General features: G+C 44.1%; 2 protein-coding genes across 7 annotated transcripts in view; one reads left to right on the top strand and one right to left on the bottom strand.

The window, feature by feature from the left end:
* The window catches only part of arhgef39 (Rho guanine nucleotide exchange factor (GEF) 39), a 96,583-nt gene extending 89,774 nt beyond the window's left edge, over window positions 1–6,809 (top strand). For all 5 annotated transcript variants that reach the window (XM_038811111.1, XM_038811112.1, XM_038811113.1 and 2 more), the window contains one exon: window positions 5,042–6,809. In XM_038811111.1, coding sequence (XP_038667039.1) covers window positions 5,042–5,102 — 61 coding nt within the window. In that variant the 3' untranslated portion in view covers window positions 5,103–6,809. The remainder of the gene's footprint in view (window positions 1–5,041) is intronic.
* A 6,545-nt stretch (window positions 6,810–13,354) lies between these two features.
* Window positions 13,355–24,960, bottom strand: part of LOC119973662 (serine/threonine-protein kinase 33-like) — a 176,906-nt gene continuing 165,300 nt past the window's right edge. For both annotated transcript variants that reach the window (XM_038812045.1, XM_038812044.1), the window contains 5 exons: window positions 24,760–24,872; window positions 19,739–19,824; window positions 18,385–18,579; window positions 14,668–14,868; window positions 13,355–13,893 (listed from right to left, as the gene is read on the bottom strand). In XM_038812045.1, the coding sequence (XP_038667973.1) occupies window positions 14,695–14,868; window positions 18,385–18,579; window positions 19,739–19,824; window positions 24,760–24,872 (568 nt within the window). In that variant the 3' untranslated portion in view covers window positions 13,355–13,893; window positions 14,668–14,694. The remainder of the gene's footprint in view (window positions 13,894–14,667; window positions 14,869–18,384; window positions 18,580–19,738; window positions 19,825–24,759; window positions 24,873–24,960) is intronic.

Raw genomic sequence — 24,960 nt, 5'->3', positions numbered from 1 at the left:
GCCAGTTTCTACGTTGTAATATTATTGTAATATAGGGGCTGATTTAGCTCACTGGGCTAAATCGCTGGCTTTTAAAGCAGGCCAGCAGCACGGTTCGATTCCCGTATCAGCCTCCCCGGATAGGCGCCGGAATGTGGTGACTAGGGGCTTTTCACAGTAACTTCATTGAAGCCTACTCGTGACAATAAGCGATTTTCATTTTTCATCTGTACTGCCAGTTCCTATTCTTCAATATCTGCATTGCCAGTTCCCATGTTGCAATATCAGCACTGCCAGTTCCTATTCTGTAGTGTCTGCACTTCCATTCCTAGGCTACAATATCTGCATTGCCAATTTCTACACTGCAATATCTACACTCCGTTTCTAGACTACAATATCTTTGCTGCCAATTTCTAGACTGTAACATATGCACTGCCAGTTTCCAGACTGCAATATCTGAACTGCCAATTTCTAGATTGCAATATCTGTGCTGCTAATTTCTAGACTGTAACATATGCACTGCCAGTTTCTGGACTGCAATATGCGCTGCCAGTTTCTACACTGCAATATCTGCACTGCCAGTTGCTATATTGTAATATCTGCACTGCCAGTTTCTGCACTGCAATATCTGCACTGCCAGTTTCTGCACTGCAATATCTGCGCTGCCAGTTTATAAACTGCAATATCTGCAATACCAGTTTCTGGACTGCAATATCTGCACTGCCATTTCCAGACTGCAATATCTGCACTGCCATTTCCAGACTGCAATATCTGCACTGCCAGTTTCTACATTGTAATATCTGCTCTGCCAGTTTCTACATTGTAATATCTGCACTGCCAGTTTCTACATTATATCTGCTCTGCCAGTTTCTGCACTGCAATATCTACACTGCCAGTTTCTACATTGTAATATCGGCACTGCCAGTTTCTACACTGCAATATCGGCACTGCCAGTTTCTAAACTGCAATGCGCACTGCAGAGTCTACATTGTAATATCTGCACTGCCAGTTTCTACACTGCAATATCTGCGCTCCCAGTTTCTAGACTGCAATATCTGCACTGCCAGTTTCTAGACTGCAATATCTTCACTGCCAGTTTCTAGACTGTAATATCTGCACTGCCAGTTTCTAGACTGCAATATCTTCACTGCCAGTTTCTAGACTGCAATATCTTCACTGCCAGTTTCTAGACTGTAATATCTGCAGTGTCGACTTGTAGGCTGCAATAATGTGGTTGAAGCAAACGGTTCTGTTGAAGGCGGCTCACCACCACCGGCTGAAGGGATATGAGTGAGTCATGAATTCTGGCCTCATTCGCAATGCTCACAACCTAAGACCACATTCAATAAAACTGCTTGGGTTTTCCACTGGAAGCACAGACTTGTGAATTGTCCGTCTTGTCCAATTCCTTCAATACCACACTGCTGTTTACTTAATTGATTCCTGGCTCTTGAGCATTCAATTAACCTTTGCTCAGTTCTTGTGTACGTTCAAGGCTCTGATCAATGGATATTTTGCACCCTGGGAAATCAGGTGGGAAAGTGGAGTGGAGGTCAAAGACGAACCACAATAAAGTGGAGCAGCTTTGCAGAGCTGTTTGGGCAACTCCCGTTCCTGCTCGTTTAAATTTTTTATAGTTTGATGGGGAAAAAAGCACAACTATCCACTCTCAGCCCGAAAAAATTCAGAAGATCTCATTCGGTGGGAATATGGGCCAACACCCATAGGTTTCACGGTCTGAAGACGGTGTCGCCAATATACCTGGGTAACAACACTGAGCAGTTCATTGCATAAAGCTGTGCAGGGAATAACTGCTAATTTTGTAGATACAGCATCTTATAATAGTGCAGCTCAAGGGGGTAACCATTCGCCAACAGGGTCTGCATCGATTTTATTTTCAGAGGGCTACCCAGTAATGCCATTCCAAAGCGCTCTACCCATTTCCCTTTTATTTTTCTCCAACTTAACGTATTTATCCGGTTTCTTTTTGTAAAGTCTATAATTGATCCTGTGCTTACTACCCGAACCGGCCGTGCATTTCAAGTCTTGCTGCATAAAACAAAAATAAAATCCTCATGTCACTTCTGGGGTTTCTTTTTGCCCTCTAACCTTAAACCACTGGCTATCAGCCCTCCCGCCACCAGGAACAGCTCCTCATTGATTTTAACTGAATCATTCATGATTTTGAACATCTCTCGCAAATCTCCTCACAGGCTTTCTCTGCTCTGCAGAGAACAGTCCTTATTTTACATATACTGTGAATTGTATCATCTGGCCAGAGTTTCTATTGGTTCTCGTCATGTGGTTACCCACTCAGTGTCATTTTGGTCCATTCTGAAGAGCACAGGGAATCATCGCCATGCTTAGAAGTTTCCAAATCAAAATATTGGCCAGTCCATCGTGTAGCTTTCTGGTCCGCCCAATATGAGGTGCATACTCTTGTTGCCTGTTGACTTATTAAACTCTAATGTTAATTGGTAGTAGTGAACCCAGTGGATACATCTCGGGTTTAGCCCATTGAAATCACGCAGCTTTCCAATACAGACCATCGTTGTCGTGCTATCTGGAGCCCAATTTGATGTTCCAGCCCCTTTTGATGCTCTTGCCCAATTTGATGCCCCTGATCTTTCCTGAGCAGTGCAAAATCTTCCAAAGGCTTGGCAACCTTATTCACTGGGAATTCTAATAATGTTGTGAGATGTGTTGCCTTAAAAGGCACTGCTAAAGTTGCTGTTGGGTCACTGAGTGACTTGAGTGCTACTTTTCGTGAGTTCCAGTAGCCACCATCTTCTAGATCCTCGGGATCTTTTCTCGATGCAAATGAAACGCATTGGTCACACGGAGTGTCTAGAGGGAGGGTTAAATGTTTGGAATATATGAGTTTGGTGTTTAAGCAGTCAGTAGATTCCCCCAATAGTTTGTGAGGACGCATTTGGCCTACATTTGTTTCTACCTTTCAGCATAAGGAAAGCTACAGCTTTTGCTCCTTACCTCAGTCTTCTGACAGAATGATAAAAGAGACTTTTACAGTCACGTTGCAACAGCTTCTGCTCCTCCGTGGCTTCACTTCACACCAGAGATTAGCTGAGCCTCCCATTGCCAGAAAATCCTAGACTCAACACTGGAGTAGAACATATAGAACATAGAACAGTAATGCTTGATTCATCTAGGTCAGAGTAGAACTAGGATCATGATAATTAACCTTAATGCTACCGCATTGAGGATCTAAGGGAAGGGGGGGCGGGATCATTTCATAGATTTCATAGAATTTACAGTGCAGAAGGAGGCCATTCAGCCCATCGAGTCTGCACCGGCTCTTGGAAAGAGCACCTTAGCCAACCCCACACCTCCACCCTGTCCCCATAACCCCACCCAACATTAAAGGGCAATTTTGGACACTATGTCAATTTAGCATGGCCAATCCACCTAACCTGCACAACTTTGGACTGTGGGAGAAGATAACATTTAACTCCTCAAAGTTAGCGACACTGGAATTCCATATTAATGGGCATCGCGTGAGACCCGAATCAGGCTCGGCTGTTAATGCACATTGACACTCGCCAAACCTTGCGGGTGAAAAGTGGTCTTTTATGTGAAATTCTTAAAAGATTATCTATTTTGAGCCAAACCGCAGCAAGTCATCAATGACTTTGAGAGTGGAGAAAATTGTTGAAACAAAACTGAATAATAGTATGAGAGATAAAAGAAAATTACTGCGGATGCTGGAATCTGAAACGAAAGAGAAAATGCTGGAAAATCTCAGCAGGTCTGGCAGCATCTGTAGGGAGAGAAAAGAGCTAACGTTTCGAGTCTGATGACCCTTTGTCAAAGCTATCAGACAGATAAAATGGGAAATATTTATACTGTGGTGTGAGAATGAAAGATGAGTCGTAGTCACAGAAACCCAGGGAAACTGGGTGCTGATGGCCACAGAAACCAAGGGGAAAGAGTGCTAATGGCAGTCCCCAGCGAGGACAAAACATGTGAAAGGTCAAACAGCAGGGAAACTAACATCAGAGGATGAACTGTGGATGTGGAGGGAGTAGAAGGGGGAAGCAAGGAGGAGAAAGGTTAAGGAAAGGTGGATACGATTGTGGGGGGGAGGGCTAAATATATATTAAGAAAGAAAGAAATGGTAAAAGACAGTTAAAATGAAATGGGATGGAAACAAATGGGTCGAGGTGGGGTAGGGTTGATCATCTGAAGTTGTTGAATTGATAGTATGAGGGACATCGATATGGTAGATAGGAAGAAACATTTCCCTTTAATAGTGGGATCAATATCCAGGGGGCATGGATTTAAGGTAAAGGGCAGGAGATTTAGAGGGGATTTGAGGAAAGACCTCTTCACCCAGAGGAAGGCGGGAATATGGAATTCACTTCCTGAAAGGGTGGGAGAGGCAGGAACCCTCAGTGTTTAAGAAGCATTTAGATGAGCAGATGTGCAGGTTAGGGGGACTGGCCACGCTAAATTGCCCCTTAGAGTCCAACAGGTTAGGTGGGGTTACGAGGATAGGATGGAGGCATGGGCTTAAGTAGGGTGCTCTTTCCAAGGCCCGGTAAATGCTCGATGGACCGAACGGTCGCCTTCTGCACTGTAGATTCTATGAAATGCCAAGGATTGACACAGTGGTTACAACTGCTGCCTCACACTGCCAGGGACCCAAGTTCGATTCTGGCCTTGGGGAACTGTGTGGAGTTTGCACGTTCTCCCCGTGTCTGCATGGGTTTCCTCCCGCAGTCCAAAGATGTGCAGGTTAGGTGGGGTCATGGGGATAGGGCGGGGTAGTGAGCCTAGATGCAGTGCTCTTTCAAAGAGTCGGTACTAACTCGATGGGCCAAATGGCCACCTCTTGCACTGTAGGGATTCTATTCTTTAACATACAAGTGTTTGAAAATGGGATTAGAATAGATAGGTATGTGATGGTCGGTGGAGACATGATGGGCCGAAAGAAAATCTGTTCTGTAAAAGCTCATAATAATTGCAATGCATTCTGTTTTAGCAACATGTGTAACAATGTCATTAGTTCTTTTTGTTAAGGAAACCTCTCTGACTTTTCTAGGCATCCGGATGCTGCTGGCCCTGGGGTGGAGCAGAAGGGCACCAATTGTATCATTCTGTAAAGTGCCATTGACCAACAAGGACTGGACTCCATTTTGTATACGGAGTGTTTTTTGAGTGTTGTAATCGTACAACGGATTCCACCCTATCGAGTTGAGATGACCGGTTTGAAGTAAAATTACAAGATTCAATGGTTTGGAGATAACTGAAGAGTTGGTCAGATTGTCAGAAAGAAGCTCCTCTTGAAATCTTCCGACAGTTTAGTTCTGTGATTCGATATCTGACACCTGCGGCTGTTGTGTAACATGAAATACTAGGAGGACTGATCGTATGAGGGACAACCAGACAGCCGCCGTTAATACAGGTGCTAACTCTCTATTCCATAGGGGAAGTGGCCAAGGAATTCAGCAGACCGGGCATCGAGCGCCCAGCCATTCAGTCCAATTTGATCATATTTCTTATTTCCTGTTTGTTGGTTGGGTTCCACAGTCCGGAGGGTGGGAAGGACTCGTTCTTCAAGCTGTAGCTTTATTGGTTGTTAAATCCAAAATGGGAATAAGAATGTTCTTGAACAATATGCAAATCAATGAACATTTGGATTGCTGAGCTGCTTACCCACGATTACAAGCGCAAACCAACTTTAATAGAAAGGAGCGTATGGAAATAGAGGCCCTTGGACGTGGGTTGAATTCAAGGAGATGAGGTGTCTGAAAATCGGTAAATGTTTGGTGTGAATAGCGGGGAGAATGTGTAAACGCATCACGGACAGTGATCCGAGGTTGGGATTGAACCCGGGTCCTTGGCGCCGTGAGGCAGCAGTGCTAACCACTGTGCCACCGTGCCGCCCTGCTTTCAGATATATTTGAATCACATTCTCAACAGGTCAGAAATATGATCCGCAGGGGAAGTGATGAACAAGATCGTAATTAAAAGGTGGTTAAAATTGCCCGTTGATGTAAATTAACCATCAAAGAGCAAACTGCGGTTCCATCTATCTTTGGCGACTTGATATTGAACCATTAATGGTAGTTTTGAAGGAAATGGCCAGTGAGATGTTGTGAAGCTTTGGAACTTCCCAACTTCCAGTGACACTAACTTGTCTTCATGTCACAGAGGTAAATGTTGCACGGCTTCTCCCCTCCCCCGCTAAGTTTTGTGAATGCCCACATTTCCCTACCTGCACACACGGCACTCCCACAGTTTGGCAGCATTTGAAAGAGTGAGGTTCTTGACAAATTACCTGAAATCCCACATTAGCAACATCCAAGTGATCAGTTGAGAACCTGATTCAAATATATCTGGAAGCAGGGCGGCGCAGTGTTTAGCACTTCTGCCTCACAGCGCCGAGAACCCAGGTTCGATTCCAGCCCCGGGGTCACTGTCAGTATGGAGTTTGCACGTTCTCTCCGTGTCGGCATGGGTCCTACCCCCACAACCCAAAGACGTGCAGGGTAGCTGGATTGGCCATGCTAAATTGCCCCTGAATTGGAAAAAAATGTTTAACGGTGTATATATCCGAGTGTAATTTTGAGTTGTGCCACTGAAAATACCAAATGTATCTCTCTTAAACGGGTAGTCCCCAAGCTCCATTCTGTGAGCCAGGACAAATATCCCAATAGCGTAATTGTTATGTGCTCTCAATTACAGCATATTCACCAATTTCATTGATGCCAATTGTATAATGGTCCTGCCGCAGTCATTGTCAAATAGCCAATAGTATGCACTGTATAATAATGACCAATAAATTTCCATTAATATTTCAAAATTGATTGGCTGACGGTGCATCGGGTTTTTCAACAGTACCTATTCTTGTTGGTGAGATTTTCACTGAACAATAGCCGTAATTTCACTCACAGCCCAAAATGATGGGCTTTTGTATTTGTAGGGAATTGGGGGGGAAATAATGAATGAAAACAAGGATGTAAAGCTGCAATGCAACACAAATCCGGTGCATTTACATTTTAAGTGCATTGTTTGATTAAAAGGTGGTTAAAGTGATTTTGTTTCTGGGCGTTTTAAAAGATCTTCAGTGGTCCCTCTGTGCATGATATTATATTGACCCTGTTCTCCACTGGTAGTTAGTTACCTGTCCTACAAAGTTACCTCCCCTCAATAGTTTTGTCATGTAAGATTCTATTTTTAATTAGACCTGTCGTTCATTTAGAATCATAGGGTTTTTACAGCACAGAAAGAGATCCTTCGACCCATCCTGTCTGTGCTGGCTATCAAGCTCCTATCTACTCTAATCCCGTTTTCCAGCACTTGGCCCATAGCCTTGTATGCCCTGGCATTTCAAGCGCTCATCTTAATACTTCTTAAATGTTGTCAGGGTTCCCAGCTCTATCACCCTTTCAGGCAGCGAGTTCCATATTCCATAAGACTGTGAGGCGTAGGAGCAGACGTGGGCCACTCGGCCCATTGAGTCTGCTCCACGTTTCAGTGAGATTATGGCAGATCTGATAATTCTCAAATCCACTTTCCCGCCTTATCCCCATATCCCTTGATTCCCTCACTGATTAAAAATCTGTCTATCTCAGCCTTGAGCATAACGACCCAGCCTCTACAGCTCTCTGCGGTACAGAATTCCACAGATTTACTACCTTCTGAGAGAAGAAATTCCTCATCTCTGTCTTCAATGGACAACACCTCACTCTTTGATTATGCCCTCTGGACTGAGACTCTCCCACACGAGGAAACATCCTCTGTGAATCTACCCTGTCAAGCCCCTGAGAACTCTTTGTCTCAATAAGGTAACCTCTCATTCTCCTAAACTCCAATGAATACCGGCCCAACGTACTCAACCTCTCCTCATAATAAAATCCCTCCATATCTGGGATCAACCTCGTGAATCTTCTCTGGACTGTCTCCAATGCCAGTATATCTTTCCTTCGATGAAGGGACTAACACTGTTAACAGTATTCCAGACGTGGCCTAACTAGTGCCTTGTATAGTTGTAGCAGGACTTCCTTTTTGTTTTTATATTCCATCCCTTTTAAATGAAGGCCAACATTCCATTTGCCTTCCCAATTACCTGCTGAACTTGCAGGCTAGCTATTTGTGATTTATGCATAAGGGGTGAAAAAGATTTTCCTCACATCCCCTCTAAACCTCCTGCCCTTTACTTTAAATAAGGCCCTGGTTATTGACCACACCACTAAGGGGAAAATTTCCTTCCTATCCACCCTATCTATGTCCATCATAATTTTATACTCGCGCAGATCCCCCCCCCCCTCAGCTTCCTCTGCTCCAAGGAAAGCAACCCCTGCCAATCTAGTCTCTGTTGATAGCTGAAATGCCCCAGCCTCGGAAACATCCTGGTGAATTTCCTCTGCACTCTCTCTAGTGCAAACACTTCCTTCCTATAGTTTGGCAACCAGAAACTGGACACAGTACTCCAGCTGTGGCCTGACCAGCATTTTATACAGCTCCATCATAACCTCCCTGCTCTTATATTCTATGGACATGCACACCAGGTCCCTCTGATCTTCTGTACTACCTAGGGTCCTACCATTCATTACATATTCCCTTACCTTGTTAGTCCTCCCAAAATGCATTACCTCACACTTTTAAATTCCATTTGCCACTGTTCTGCCCATCTATATGACGATCCTTTAAAACAAAGATGAGGAGGAATTTCTTCAGCCAGAGGGTGGTGAATCTGTGGAACTCGTTGCCGCAGAAGGCTGTGGAGGTCAAATCACTGAGTGTCTTTAAAACAGAGTTGGATAGGTTTTTGATCAATAAGAGGTTATGGGGAAAAGGCAGGAGAATGGGGGTGAGAAAAATATCAGCCATGATTGAATGGCGGAGCAGACTCGATGCATCGAGTGGTCTAATTCTGCTCCTATGTCTTATGGTCTTATATTGTCCTGTAATCTAAGGCTTTCCTCCTCACTATTTACCACACCACCAATGTTTGTGCATCTGCAAACTTACTAATCATACCTCCTACATTCAGGTCCAGATCATTAATGTATATTACAAACAGCAAGGGACCCAGCACTGATCCCTGTGGAACATCAATCGACACAAGCTTCCAGTCACAAAAACAACCTTCGACCATCAACCTTCTGCCTCTTGCCACAAAACCAATTTTGAGAATCCAATTCGCTAAATTGCTCTGGATCCCATGAGCACTCGCCTTAATCAATCTCCTAAGCGGGACCTTGTCAATAGCCTTACTGAAATCCATGTAGACTACATCAACGGCACTCCCCTCATCTACACACCTAGCCACCCCCTCAAAACTTGCAATCAATTGATCTCCCTTTGAGAAAGCCATCCTAAAGCGGACTTGCCGAATTTAGATTTTTTTTTTTGTGGTCATTCTTTTTTACTGAATGGCTAGAAGACATTATAAATGAGAGAAATTTGCAGAAAAAAACTACATTACTGCATTCTGGATTAAATCATAATGAATGTATTGCTGCTTTGAATAATTGAATAATTCACCTGAGGAAGGAGCAGTGCTCCGAAAGCTAGTGTTTGAAACAAACCAGTTGGACTTTAACCTGGTGTTGTAAGACTTCTTACTGTTGAATGATGGAGTTTATATTATGATTTATTAATTATTGCTTTGCTCTAAGCACTCATGAACGTTACAGTTTAATGAGAGAAATGTCAATCCTTCTTCATTTTTGAAGACGGGTCAATTTGTCCACTTTTATGCCCATAGAATATTTGAGGGTTAATTCACTGATTTATATGTCCAGCTGTTAGCCTCACTGATGTAGAGCATGGATAGTAGATGAGGCAACTATTCCCTAAGCTGCCCTCTCCTGCAGGGTGGTAATTTAGCTGTCTTTCCTCCCTCTCCCAAGAGACCATGGGAGCTGTTGATGGTGATTCAGGATGAACTTGTTTATCTCAACAGTAGAATGCTCATTGTGGATTATGTGGCACCAACTACTGAGTGACGCTTGGCTTCATAAAAATTAGTCGAGGCAGTAAAATTGTGATTTAAAACTGGTATTAATTATGGTTGTTGAATTTAGAAACAGAGTTTGATACCCCTCCCATAATTTCAGTTGAAACTTTTTTTTTCATAGAATTTACAGTGCAGAAGGAGGCCATGTGGCCCATTGAATCTGCACCGGCCCTTGGAAAGAGCACCCAACTCAAGCCCACACCTCCTCCACCCTATCCCCTTAACCCAGTAACCCCACTTATTCTTTTTGGATACCAAGGGAAATTTAGCGTGGCCAACCCACCGAACCCGCACACCTTTGGACTGTAGGAGGAAACCGGAGCGCTCAGCAGAAACCCACGCAGACTTGGGGAGAACGTGCAGACTCCGCACAGACAGTGACCCAAGCTGGGAATTGAACCTGGGACCCTGGAGCTGTGAAGCAACTGTGCTAAGCACTGTGCTACCATGCTGCCCCTTTGCATGATGCAATCATAGAATCCCTACAGTGCAGAAGAGGCCACCCGGCCCATCGACTCTGCGTCAACCGCCCCCCCCCAAAAGAGCATCCCACCCAGGCCCATGCTCGCAACCCCATCTAACCCTTTGGATGCTGCAGGGTAATTTGGCAACGCCAATCCACCTAACTTGCACATCTTTGGACTGTCATAGCCATTGACAATCATTGCCATTTGAAGCAATCTCATTTGCTCTTTGGCATTCCAGAATTTCATATTATTTAATGTGGACTGAAGAAGCTTGGACCTGCCACACATGAAGGATAAATCAAATTATGTTTATCCGATCGCAGCTGGAACTCTGAAGAAAATTTGCAAAATGGATTTTGTTTATAACAAAAATTGGGCAAATTACATCTTCAACTATATAGACCATTAAGAAGAGATTGTGCATTTTGCACCTTTATTCATTGTCAGTTTAGATCAGTTAGCGCTCTCATCGGTTAGTCACAGAATCATAGTATCCCTGGAGTGAAGAAGGCAGCCATTCGGCCCATCAAGTCTGCACTGACCCTCCGAAAGATCGCCCTTCCTAGGCCCAATGCCCTATTCCAGCGATCCCACCCCAAGGGGCTATTTATCATAATCAATCCACCTAGCCTGCACATTTTTGGATTGGACTCTGAGAAGAAACCAAAGCACCGGGAGGAAACCCACGCAGACATGGGGAGAATTTGCAAATTCCACATCACCCGAGGTCAGAATCGAACCCGGGACCCTTTTGCTTTGAAGCAGCAGTGCTAACCACTGTGCTTCTGTGCTGTCCCAACTAAGATGATCTCCAATTGTCATGAACATTGATTCCATGCCGCTCTGACTTCATGGTGCAATGGTGAGGGAATGCCCCATTGACAGAACAGGAAACTGCCTGCTCGTGGATGGGAAAGATCTTGAGACACTAGTAAAAGAAGAATAAAGAGTCATAGTCATAGAGTTTTACAGCACAAAAAGAGGCCCTTTGGCCCATCATGTCAGCACTAGACATCAAGCACCTATGTATTCTAATCTCATTTTCCAGCACTTGATCTGTAGCCTATGGCGTTTCAAGTTCACATCTCAATGCTTCTTAAATGTTGTGTGTTCCTGCCTCAACCATCCTTTCAGGCAGTGAGTTCCAGATTCCCACCGTTCTCTGGATCAAAATGTTTTCCTCAAATTCCCTCCAAATTCCTTGCCCTTTACCTTAAATCTATGGGCCCTGATTATTGATCCCTTTACTAAGGGGAAATGTTCTTTCCCAGGTACCCTATCTGTGTCCCTCAATTTTGTACACCTTGATCAGGTCCCCCCTCAGCCTTCTCTGCTCTAAGGAAAACAATCACAACCTATCCAGCCTCTCTTCATAGCTGAAACACTCCAGCCCAGGCAACATTCTGGTGAATCTCCCCTGCACCCTTTCTAGTGCAACCACATCCTTCCTGTGGTGTGGCGACCAGAACTGCACACATTACTATAGCTGTGGCCTAACAAGCGTTTTATACAGCTCTATCATAACCTTCCTGCTCTTCTATACGATGTCTCAGCCAATAAAGGCAAGTACCCCAAAAGCCTTCTAACCACTTTGTCTACCTGTCCTGAATGAACATGCACCCCAAGGTCCCTCTGGTCCTCTGTACACCCTATTGTTCATTGTGTATTCCCTTGCTTTGTTCCTTCTTCCAAAATGCATCACCTCCCACTTTTCAGCGTTAAATTCCTTTTGCCACTGTTCTGCCCATCTGACCAACCCGTCTGTCTCGTCCGATAATCTAAGGCTTTGCTCCTCTCTATTTACCGCACCACCAGTTTTCGTGTTACCTGCGAACTTACTGATCATTATTGAGTCTTCCGATGTCTTGATCAATATTCCACCTCAACCAACACAACCGATTGGACCAGAACCTCCCAGCTGAGATGGATGACATTTGTCATTATTTTTGCACAAATGATACAGCAACTTCAGGCAAGGGGCAGGTTGTCAGGTTAAAAGACAATATCCAAAAGCTGCAGTCCAAGTTGTAGCACTCTGCCGTTTGCCATAACATCTTGCCATCTGCCTCATCATCAAAATTCATGAAGTGGAATGAAGTTGCTGTATTGCTAAGTGCAAACTAAACTTGCCACACATACCCTTTTAACAAGATAACTACTAATTGCTGACGATTCTGGCACTGAAAGTTAACTGTTGCAAGTGTGGAGTACCATTCCTACAGGTATTAAATGTTGGAGGATTTACACATTATATATATATTTTTAATTTTCCTTTCTTTCCCTTTCTGTCCCTTCGCTCTCAATCCAATCTTCCTTTTCCTCTTTCTTTACCTGATTTAACATCAAACTCACCCACTCTAATTTACCTTTCCTTCTCAGTCGTTCCACTGTTAATTCCTCAATGCTCCAATCTGGTTGTGAAGATGCAGAGTTTCTTGACCCATTCACCCAGATCCCAGAAGCTCTTTCCATCGCTGCTATATGATCAACTCGCACTTTCAACAGCTTGGAGTGCAAACCCCCCCCCACACCCCCCAGAAAATCCTAAATGAGCAAGTCTAACTAATGACAGGCACTGTTCAATGTTCTGCTCCAGCAAGATCTGACCCTCTCATATCTATACATTCATCATTTGATGTGTACAAATTGCCTACTTTGTTTATCTGCACAACATCAGTGATTGCGCTTCAAAAATAATTTGCTGTGAAGAACACTGAGAACCTGAGGACGAGATGAGGTGCTGTTTAAATATTTGTCATGCTTCCCTTCTTATCTGAGAGCCCTTCCATCTCAGTCTTGCAATGATTAAGTGGTAAAGTCAATCACAATACTGATTTGTGCGCAGTGAGTTTCCACATTGGATACATTATTCGGGCTGATTTTTTTAAATTAAAAGAATTTAAGAAAACTCACAACATACTTTAATTTTCTATCCATTTAATTGGGATAGTGTTCCAACTTGTGCAGTGCATTGCACAATTGTAGATAAATTACCATTTTTATTCATCTAATTGAAACATGTTTTCAGGATGTCAAATGCTTAAGTGTGACAAGAATTTGAATGCCAAATAAGATTAACAGTAAATAAAACATTTTTCCATTGAACAGTTGCTTTCCAAAATAAGAAGACGAGTCATTATAAAGAATAATTATTCCTTTGGTTGCGTGCTGCCCTCATGCTGAGTCTGAAGCAGGCTTCGCACTTGAAAAAGTCGCAGATTTTTTTTAAAAAAAGAGCTTGTTGTGAGCTGGCAGCTGGGGAGATCAAGAGGGTTTCAACCAATTACAGCTACTGGAGATGGTGCCAGAGAGAGTGAAGAAAAAAAAAACCCCGATGAGAATTAGAGACTCAAACTACCTAGCAGAATGCAAGAGACTGAACAAATCTTAAAAGGCCTTCCTCTTGGGTAGGCCCATCGGGGAAGAGTTGAATGACAGGCTGGAGACATAGGTCAGCATCTGTTGAGAGAGGAGAGGAGGAGTTAATGTTTATGGTATCGATCCTTTTTTAAAAAACTGTTTTAGATTTCTAGTATCTGCAGTTTTATGCTTTTTGGTTTGTGGTTCTATATCTGCCACCACTAGTAGGAGCAAAAGGTAGCACGGTAGCATTGTGGATAGCACAATCGCTTCACAGCGCCAGGGTCCCAGGTTCGATTCCGGCTTGGGTCACTGCCTGTGCGGAGTCTGCCCATCCTCCCCGTGCATGCGTGGGTTTCCTCCGGGTGCTCCGGTTTCCTCCCACAGTCCAAAGATGTGCAGGTTAGGTGGATTGGCTATGATAAATTGCCCTTAGTGTCCAAAATTGCCCTTAGTGTTGGGTGGGGTTACTGGGTTATGGGGATAGGATCAAGGTGTTGACCTTGGGTAGGGGGTAGGTTGCTCTTTCCAAGAGCCGGTGCAGACTCGATGGGACGAATGGCCTCCTTCTGCACTGTAAATTCTATGTAAATAATCTATGTAAAAGAACCAAAGATGAAGCCCAAAGTGTGTACAATCTAAGTGAAATAAGATTCTTCAGGGTATGGTAGCCAGGTGTATATCCTTTTTCCCCCTCTGGTTATTAATTAAAGAAGGCAATACCTTATCGGGAGGCAGATGCTGAACTTATTTTTGAAGAATGACACTCTAGTTGAGTAATCTATACATTGTGTTGTGAAATGATTTAATGCTGAAATGTTACTGCAAAGTTCTGTCTTGTGCTAGGGTTTTACCACCTGTTCTCCGGAGTACCTGATGATGGGCCTCCTTGGCGAAGAGTTATCTTTTAGGCAGAGAAGGCTGAGTGGTCACTTTGTTAAATAGTTTTGCAGTCACTGCAGATTCCGACTTTCTTCGGCCCCTTCTATTGAAACCTGGAGGTTGTTTTGATCCAAAGTTGATCGGCAACGGCGAAATGTCAATGGAATGGCGCTTCTGTCTCGAAGCTGTTGGCTGAAAACACACAACCTCTGTGGACATTGACTGGCCAAGTTCATATATATAATAATCTTTATTAGTGTAACAAGTTGGATTACATTAACACTGCAATGAATTTACTGTGAAAATCCCCTAGTCGCCGCACTCCAGCACCTGTTCGGGTACACGGAGGGAGAATTCAGAATGTCCAATTCACCCAACAAGCACGTCTTTCGGGACTTGTTTCTTCTACCTTCTCTAAAAATGATATAAAAAAGCCATAATACCCAATTGTAGTTTCTGCTTTGAGGGCATTAAGAGTCAGATACATCAGTTGGGGCTGCAGCCATGAGAAGGCCTACTCGAGTAGGTTTGGCAGCTTTCTTTCCTCTGGGATATCACTGAACCTGTTGGATTTTTTGCAACGGTCTGTCAGCTTTGTCAATAAGTATTTTCTGTTGCTAACCCACCTCAAGTATATTGAATTGGAACTCGGGACCTTTACCTTGCGAATCCACCATCCTAATCTATAGGCTAGTTTGCTTGTTCAATATTGGCCAGCAACCTTGGTTTAGAGACTTGCGCTTGGGGGAGCATCACAGGCTATGGATGTGGAAATAAAGAAGTTAGTAATTCATATGATAATGCTCTTTGCAGGAAGGTGTCCCCAAACTTATATTTCCATACAGGTCATTTACAGAGAATTAACAGTCGTTAAATTTTAATTTACCTTGTTGCTCCTGCACAGATAACAAATTGAAATTAAAATGAAACAACAGCGCAAATTCCACCCTAATTTTGATCTGTTTCTACTAATCAATAATAGGGGCTAGTTTAGCTCACTGGGCTAAATCGTTGGCTTTTAAAGCAGACCAAGGCAGGCCAGCAGCACGGTTCGATTCCTGCACCAGCCTCCCCGGACAGGCGCCGGAATGTGGCGACTAGGGGCTTTTCACAGTAACTTCATTGAAGCCTACAATAAGCGATTTTCATTTCATCATTGGTTTAAATATCGGTGACAAACTATAAATCTGAATTTTGAAGTTGCAGCAACAATTTTAATATTTCTTTTAAAATAAAATTTCCAAGCCTGTTCATTAAATGAAAGCATTTATTCTCTATTAATTTATTCACCGTTGTCTCCAGAAGCTGTCAGCTCCCAGGGAGAAAGAATACCAAGGAACCAGCCAGGTAAGTCTGTGAATATTTGAAGTCCAGCCCACTAGTTTATTCCATCTCTGAAGGATTGGAAGAAGCGGCTGGGATTTGCGAGCCTTACCATCTCTCCCAACGGAAACCTAACTAATGTTTAACACCAAAGTTATCTAGTTACACTAGTATCTATTTGTATGAAGTAAGAAGTCTTACAACACCAGGTTAAAGTCCAACAGGTTTGTTTCAAATCACTAGCTTTCAGAGCACTGCTCCTTTCTCAGGTGAATGTCTGATTCACCTGAGGAAGGAGCAGTGCTCCGAAAGCTAGTGATTTGAAACAAACCTGTTGGACTTTAACCTGGTGTTGTAAGACTTCTGACTGTGCTCACCCCAGTCCAACGTCGGCATCTCCATATCAGATTTGTACGAAGTAATAGTTGCCAAGCATATTTGAATCTATACATCCGCCTTTATGTGAATTTATAATTGGCCCCTTTATACTAATTATTGGCCTTTTGTGCTAATTATCAGTCTCTTTCATATTCTCGTTCCACGTGAATTATCAGTCAGGATTTAGTTTGCCAGTGGAACTCGTCCTGACTATTTTCAGATAAATGAAATGAAGCTTCCGACATGTCTGGCCGAGGAATGAGCCTTAAAAAAAAAAAGCTCAATTGAAAGAAATAAAAGCCCAGCTGAGCCATTCCGCTAGTGAAAATGGGACACCAAGACACCAAACATACGAACTAGAAGCAGAAGTAGGCCACTCGGCCCCTCGAGCATTCTCAGCCATTCAATAAAAACATGCCTGATTTGATTGGAACCTCAACCCCCACATTCTTGCCTACACCCCGATAACCTTTCACCCCACCCCACTACCCTGCTCACCCCACCCCCAACCCTGAAAAATCTCTCAACAAATAGTACACACCACAGCAAATAGAGCAAGGAAATCCAAGCTTAATATTTAGCTTGTGATGATGAAAGGGGGTGTATTTGAAGTGAAATTTGTTGAAGTTGAAGCACAGACAAGGCCATCAGTTCCAGCTGCTCACTCCTGATTACTGAGGGCAGATCCTCTCGGTTAGATTTTGTTTGTAGTCTATGAACGAGACTGAATTGATTGTGAGGGGCTGCTGCGATAACTTTTCAAATCATCTAAATCTTTTATTCCTACCCGTTTTTTGGCGGTGAGAATGGCAGAGTCCCAAAACTGCTTGCACGCCGGCGGGATTTCCCAACTCTATCGTTTCCCCCTGCTGTGACGTTACAGGGATCCCGGCACATCATGATGGGAACCCCATTTGAATACATTCAATATAATTAGTGGGCCTCCCCACTGTAACATTCCTTCACGTAGAAAAGTCTTCCCCCACTCTGGTAGGGTTTGCAGACCCACACCAGTGATTTCAGCAGAAAAATCAAGGCTGACAATCGGGTGCAGTATTGAGGGAGTGCTGTACAGTCTGAGATACCGTCTTTCAGATGAGACATTAAACCAAGGCCCCATCTGTCTGCTTGGGTGTGTGTGAAAGATCCCATACCACAATTTCAAAGAAGAGCAGGAGACCTATCCTCAGTGTCTTGACCAATATTTTCCCTTCAATCAACACCAGATCATTATCACATTGCTGATCGGGGAGCTTGCTGTGTGTAAAATGGCTGCCTCATTTCTACATTCCATCAGTAACTCCACATCAAAATACATCACTGGCTGCAAAGTTCTTTGACAAATCTTGAGACCATAAAGGACTTGGGGTGGTAATTTTCACGCAACCTGCCTCGAAATGCAGGCAGCCTGCCATTGGCCAGTGGCTGGATCTACTGGTCCCACTGTTGTCAACGGGGATTCCTGTTGAATCACCCTTCGCCACCAGGAAACCTGTGGCAGCGGTGTGTTGGCAGTGGGATTGGAAGATCCCGGTGGCATGAACAGCCGGAATGTTCTGGCCTCTATGAAAAATATATAAGTCATTCTTTGGTCCAATCGACTTCAATGGAAAATTGCAAACCAGATTTCTGGTTCACGATCAAACATTTTCTGCAAAGCAACAAAAGTTAAAATGTTTGTTCTCGTGCTAAATGAATGCCCTCTACAGATTTGCTAGTCAGCAGGAATAGCTTTTCCTTGATTACCGTGTCACAATCCTGGTGATTTTGAACAGGATGAATAAAGCCCATTTTCTCAAATCTCCCCTCGTCCAAAACCTCTCAATTCTGGCATCGTCTCTAGCCATTCACCTTGCTAGTGTTTGTGAAGTCTTCCTGGGTGCAGAAAGCCTTGCTTTGTATGTCTCTACTCTTCCAATTTGTTCAATTTGTGACATGTTTCCATGAGAATGGATTCAGGCCTATGGAAATGGAAGTGATTAATTAAAGATGTTTCAAGATAAATACCTTTGCAGTAGGCGGAGGTACTTTGTTGGCGTTGAAGTCGGTCTTCGGGTCTGTTTCCGAATGGGCCAGGTTGTCATCTTCACTCACCCCGTTCTCTTTTACCACGTCCTCCTCATTGTCACTATTGATGCCAAGTTTCCATTGTTTCATCATTTCCAACACATTTGTAGGCTGTTTTTTCTGACTGGTATCTCCCTGAAAGCGCACAAAATTACACCCTGAGCAAAGTTCCCTTGAATATGGCAGTGCTGCCAAAGAAAGCAGGAATAGATCGAAGGTGACGGGTGGGTCAAAAGGCCCCAACTAGCACCCTTCTTAGAATCAAAGAATCCCTACAGTGCAGGAAGGCCATTTGGCCCATCAGGTCTTCACCAACCCTCTGAAAGAGCACCCTACCTAGGACCACTGCCCCATACTATCCCTGTAATCCCACCTAGGGGAAATTTATCATGGCCAATCCACCTAACCCGCACATCTTTAGACTGTGGGAGGAAACCGGAGCACCCAGAAGAAACCCACGCTGACACAGGGAGAACATGCAAACTCTACAGCGACTGTCACCCAAGATCTGAATCGAGCCCAGTCTCTGCCGCTGTGAGGCAGCAGTGATGACCACTGTGCTGACCCAGGAGCAGGAGGAGGTCAATCACCTCAAGGAGCATCACTTGTAAAAATGGATTTATTTCTCTACAAATTTCAAAAAGCTTGCAAATTCAATGGCAGCTGTGTGTTAGGTAACACAGTTCTTTAAAATTATATCATATAACACTTCAGCTCTTTGCTGAAACATTGTTTTGGGTATTTAATAAACTTCAAATGCTTTGGATCCAAGATGAAAAAAACTTATTTGAATGATTTTGTTAAAACAACAATGGGTTCTCCCCAGACGTATTATGACAGGCTAGTCCTCGGGGCTGTTACATGCAAGGGCACAAATCCAATGTCTTTTTTGTGAAAATTAAAATATACCGCTTCATTTTGATCCTCTTACCCATGATTTGTGTGAGGCATGGGCAATATTTTCAGCTCCCAAAACTAGGTACCCATTAAAAACATGGGAGTTTAACTTGGTCCAATTACAACATGCCAGTTAAGTGTATTTACCACATACAACTGATGTATTTGCCTCAATTCCCCCATGGATAGGGATATGTGTGCATTCAAATGTTTTTGCCTGCAAGGTGGGAATCCAAATTTAAACTGCCTACTTTCAGAATGGAACCAAAAACTTGCAAGAACAAATGCAGCATAACAAATAGACCCTAAATGAATGCATGCGGTTCAATAGTAACTACACTGTTAGCTCGCTGTGGTAAGTCTCGTACTTCAAAGTAATTTATTAATAATTACTCACAGTTATCCAGTGGTGATTTAGCAATTCGCTGGCTGTCATTCTGTGGGCTGGATCTACTATTAAGAGGCTTTTTAACACACCACGAGCTGTTAAAAAGAGATGCAAAAAATGATGCAATACGCCCATTGTATGGTATTCTGAGAGACACTCCTGTACACTGATAAAATTCAGTCATGTGTAACAGTTGAATTGCAATACGTACATTTGCGAGCTGATTCTTGGTATCATATGGCTAAATTTGGCTCATAGGAGACCCAGCAGTAGGGGCTGTTCGTCTCTTGGTACATCTTCAACTAACAACCCGCATTTTATGGTCAAATAAGTTTGATATCTAGCATGCTTTAGGAAGCATGGAGAGTCAGTCTATTCTTGAACGAATCATTCAGGGATATGTTTTATCTTTGAACAAGGGTACTTTCTGTCTACTACCAATCCATTCAAGAAAAGATTTGTGTTTGTGTAGCAGCTATGACATCATCAAACCCCCCCCCCCCCCCCCCCCCCCCCAAAGCGACCCAATAAATTCATTTGAAGTTGCAATCAGTGTTGGCACATAGATGAGCACAGCAGTTAACTTCTGTTAAATCTTTGAGATATTGACATTGTTGGCAAGGCCAGCATTAATTGCCCATTCCTCGTTGCTCTTTAGAGGCTGGTAAGTGGCCTCCTTGGACTGCTGCAGTCCATGTGCTGAAGGTGCTCCCACAGTAATGCGAGGCAGGGATGTGTTCCCTGTTACACGAAAGACCCCGCACAGGTTGACTTTTAAACGAGGCTTCCGAAGTGGGGAACATTGCTAGATAGGAATATAGGTCTTGGATTTATCCCCCTGGTGTCCTAGCTCCATCCCTGTCACATCTAGTGAGTCCTGCCCTGGGAGAGGAACTTTGCAGACAATACCCTGCCATCTTTTCTTTCAGTTTCTACAAACATCCAAAATGGGAGAAGTCGGCCATGCAACCTCTTTAGCCTGCTCCTCCTTTTAGTAAGGTCTGTTAATGTTTTGAATTTCACATTCCCATCTAACCCTGATAACCTCTGATTCCTTTGCTGAACAAGAATCTCGCCACCTCCCCCTCAAAAACATGTGACCCCGCCTCCACTGCCTTCTGTGGCAAAGAGTTCCAAAGTTGCACAATGCTCAGAAAAAAATCCTCATCCTGTCATGATTCAAGAATGGATCCCCTAGTTCTGGACTCACCTACAAGAGGAAACATCGTTTCCATGTCCACCTTGCCAAGACTGTTCAGGATCTTATACACTTCAATCAAGTCACCCCTCGCTCTCCTAAACTCCAGTGTAAACAAACTCAGTCTGTCCAGCCTTTCCTCATAACACAACCTGCTCATTCCAGGTACAAATCTAGTAAACCTCCTCTGAACTGTCTCCAATGAAGTCCTGAGTGGTCTGTGCTGAGGCCTTAACATTTTACAATTCATTTCAATGACTTGGAAAGGGAGTGAAATTTTCAGATGGCGCATGATTATAGATAGGTTGAGTGGGCAAAACGCTGGCAGATGGAATATAATGTGGGAAAATGTGAAATTGTTCACGTTAGCAGGAAGAATAAAAAGCAAAATGGAGAACAAGTGCAGAGGGATCCAGGTGTTCTTATGTATGAATCACAAAAGTTAGTATGCTGGTACAGTAAGCACACTGGGGGAATGTTAAGTGCTGAGAAACATTTTGGAGGTCAGGATCATTTCTGGGTCCCAAACCCACACAGGTTGGAGGTGCACCCTATGATGCAATCTGGCGGGAGGTGGCCAATGAGCAGGCTGCTTCTGTGCTAGCCTTCTGATTAAGGATCGTGGGCCAGTTCCCGAGGCTGAAGGCCCAAACCAGAGTCGGAATGTGTGGACGGCCAGTTGCCCAACAGGAAGAGGTGGGTGCACACTGATGAAGCAAGGTTATCTCAAAATGGAGGTTCCCTCAGTTCAGCGAAGTTTAAAATTATAAATAGCCATCGATCTCAGGCCTTTACCGCAGGCCTGTCCAAAATATGGCCTGAGGGCCGGATGCAGCCTGCAAAGCGCATCTATGCGGCCCCTGGAGCCGATTTTCAAAATGGGGATCAAACAGGTAAGTTTTTTAAAAATCCTTCATAGAATTTACAGTGCAGAAGGAGCCATTTGGCCCATCGAGTCTGCACCGGCTCTTGGAAAGAGCACCCCACCCAAGCCCACACCCTATCCCCATAACCCAGTAACCCCACCCAACACTAAGGGCAATTTAGCATGGCCAATCCACCCAACCTGCACATCTTTGGACTGTGGGAGGAAACTGGAGCACCCGGAGGAAGCCCACGCACACACGGGGAGGATGTGCAGACTCCGCATAGACAGTGACCCAAGCCGGGAATCGAACTTGGTACCCTGGAGCTGTGAAGAAATTGTGCTAACCACTCTGCTACCGTGCTGCCATCAAATTTCACCATCAGCCGTGATAGAAACATAGCAAATTTGTTCACGGGATGTGGCGGTTGTTGGCTGGGCCTGCAGTTATTGCCCGCCCCTGAGGGCATTTGAGAATCAACCACATTGCTGTGGGTCTGGAGTCAAATGTAGACCAGACCAGATGAGGACGACAGATTCCCTTCCCTAAAAGACATTAATGAACTAGATGGGTTTTTATGACAATCGACAATGGTTTCACGGTCATCGTTAGACTTTTAATTCCAGATTTTTTAAATTGAATTCAAATTTCACCATCAGTTGTGATAGAAAATAGAAGTAGGAGCAGGCAATTCAGCCCTTCGAGCCTGCTCCACGAACGTAAAGTGCCAAGGCGGCCGTCACCTTGACGGCCACCAGGAGAGGATCCTCCCCCATACCCTTGTGGTGCCAGTTGTGCCTCTCAGCCTGTTCCCACTGTCTCCACTCCCCCTGCCCTGGCAGGGCATCCCCCACCACAGCCAGTGACCGGCCCGGCAGCCCACAGTCGCTCCCTTCTATGTCCTACCCCCTCTCTCTCTCCCTCAGCAGCCACCACGCCGGTGTCAACCACTTGTTGGGAACTTGGTCCATCAGAGGCGGAGAATCACAGAGGCCCCAGAGAATACCGGGTCGGTCTCGCTAATAATATGCAAACAGTGTCTACTGAACGTCCATTCTGGACTGCATTGACGACGCTGTCGAGGTGACGGAGAATCGCGATTTGGCGTCAAATCAGCGCCTGCCTCGATTTTGGCGTCGGAACCCGATTCTCCACCTAATCGCCTTTCCCGATTTCGGTGTCATCCAATAGAGAATCCTGCCCAAAATATTTCAGATTTCAGCACTGAGTGGAGATGTGTAACATAGCCAGGTCAGAGACTAAAATAAAAAGTCGGCCAATGAACAGTATTGACAATAATTGCTTATGGCCCTGACCTGTCCTACCGGGAGCCAAAGATGTACAGATCCAGCCTCCGAAAATGTATTTTCTATGGTTTTTGTTGATCCTATTATTGAAATATGAATTAACAAACAACTTCCAAATCTCAACTCTATTGTTATTTGAAACAATCTCCAGTGTGAAAAACAATCCTTACTTGAAATAGCTCACTACCAGTACCACTGGATCCTTCCCTTTTTCACTCTGTTTCAAATTAATCATATGGGTGATCTGCAGCTTCCATACGTCCTTGAGAATGTTTCACTGATCCTCCCATCTAGAAAGTGTTAAGTGTGCATACTCACTGGATTGCTCCAGGTTCCAGCTCTTGCCCCCTTTTACCTTCACAAGGTTGTTGATCTTACTTAACATTAGTCCTTTTTTAAGTGTTAATGCCGAACAAATGTGTTGAGAGCAAATAAACAACACCCAAGAATGGAAACAAAGCAGAAATATTAACACTCAGATTTTCAAGCTTCTTGTCAGGCGGAAAATAATTTTATTGCAGAGTTATGAGTTATTGAGCTGTAACTTCCGCAGAGTGGCCATCAGCAGCAGGTTGCCACTCCATAGCAACTTGCCTGCCTCGCCCAACCTTCCTGACTCAGACTGGGTGAGGCTGGCAATGCTAAGCACGTCCCTGGCTCCAGTGGCAAAGTGCACAAATAGCTGAGCAAAGGAGGACACACACACTTTTTCCGTCACTGACTACCATAAAGCAAGTGAGTTTAAAGGTCGCATTGAAAGGGAGGAGGTAAGTGAATAGGATGTGGAGGTGGGTGTTCGGACTTCGTCAGGGGAGGATCCTTATATGGGGGTTGGGATCTGGACATGGGCGGGAATCCAGACATCAGGGAAGGGGGGAAATACCATAGGGCAGGGGTGGGCAAACTGCGGCCCGCCAAAAGTTTTTATGCGGCCCACCAAGTCATTAAAAAAAAAATTTTTTTTTTTAATTTAAAATTTTTTTTTTAAGGTTAATGGGGGGGGGGGGGGGGGCTGTTGGGTTACTTACTGGTATAGGGTGGATACGTTGACTTGAGTAGGGTGATTATTGCTCGGCAGAAAGTCGAGGGCCGAAGGGCCTGTTCTGTGCTGTACTGTTCTATGTTCTATATGGGGCGCCCAGAATCATAACCGGGTGAAGTAATTATTTTACTTAATATACTATGCGGCCCTTTAAAATTGTGAATTTCTGAATGTGGCCCTTGCACGGAAAAGTTTGCCCACCCCTGCCATAGGGGTTGAGGGGCTTAGTTTTGGGAGGTCCCTAGGGGGTTGGGATAAGAGGGGTTTACCTAGCGGGGCTCGGTCGGGGTATTTAAAATAGTTACTTTGAAGTAAATTATTTTTCTTCCAACTCTTTCAAAGTAAACATGAATGTAAAACTGGCAGAACCATCCGAAGTTAGCGATTTCAATCATTTTGGCGGATGGTTCCCAGCACAGCGCAATTGTCCAGTGGAAGCTAGCACTTTCGCACAATTGCCAGGTAAACCCTTACATGGGAACTTCCAAGAGGGATAGCAAGCCTTAAGAAAAATATTACAACATCCAGCGGTTGAGAAATTCTGACAGACTGATCACGCGTTACCTGTCGTGTTGCACTGGGCTTATTAGTAATGTTACTGTCCTTGAGGATCTTACCACTCTCACTGATGGACTTCAGACTTGAATGAGAAAAATCTAGGTCCCCTTTTTTTATTTCCTCATACAGTTTTTCTGAACTTGTAGCTGAAAATGGAGCTTGACCACATAGCCTGCAAAACAAAACAATAGATTTTTTTAGCTTTTCAATTCACACTGAACTATGTATTGCAGTAACTATTTGCACATTCCTTTTAGATG

The sequence above is a fragment of the Scyliorhinus canicula genome, chromosome 11 (genome assembly GCF_902713615.1).
Source record: "Scyliorhinus canicula chromosome 11, sScyCan1.1, whole genome shotgun sequence".
Taxonomy (NCBI): Eukaryota; Metazoa; Chordata; class Chondrichthyes; order Carcharhiniformes; family Scyliorhinidae; genus Scyliorhinus; species Scyliorhinus canicula.
Note: the sequence above shows the minus strand (reverse complement) of the source record. Positions and strands in the feature narration are given on the sequence as shown.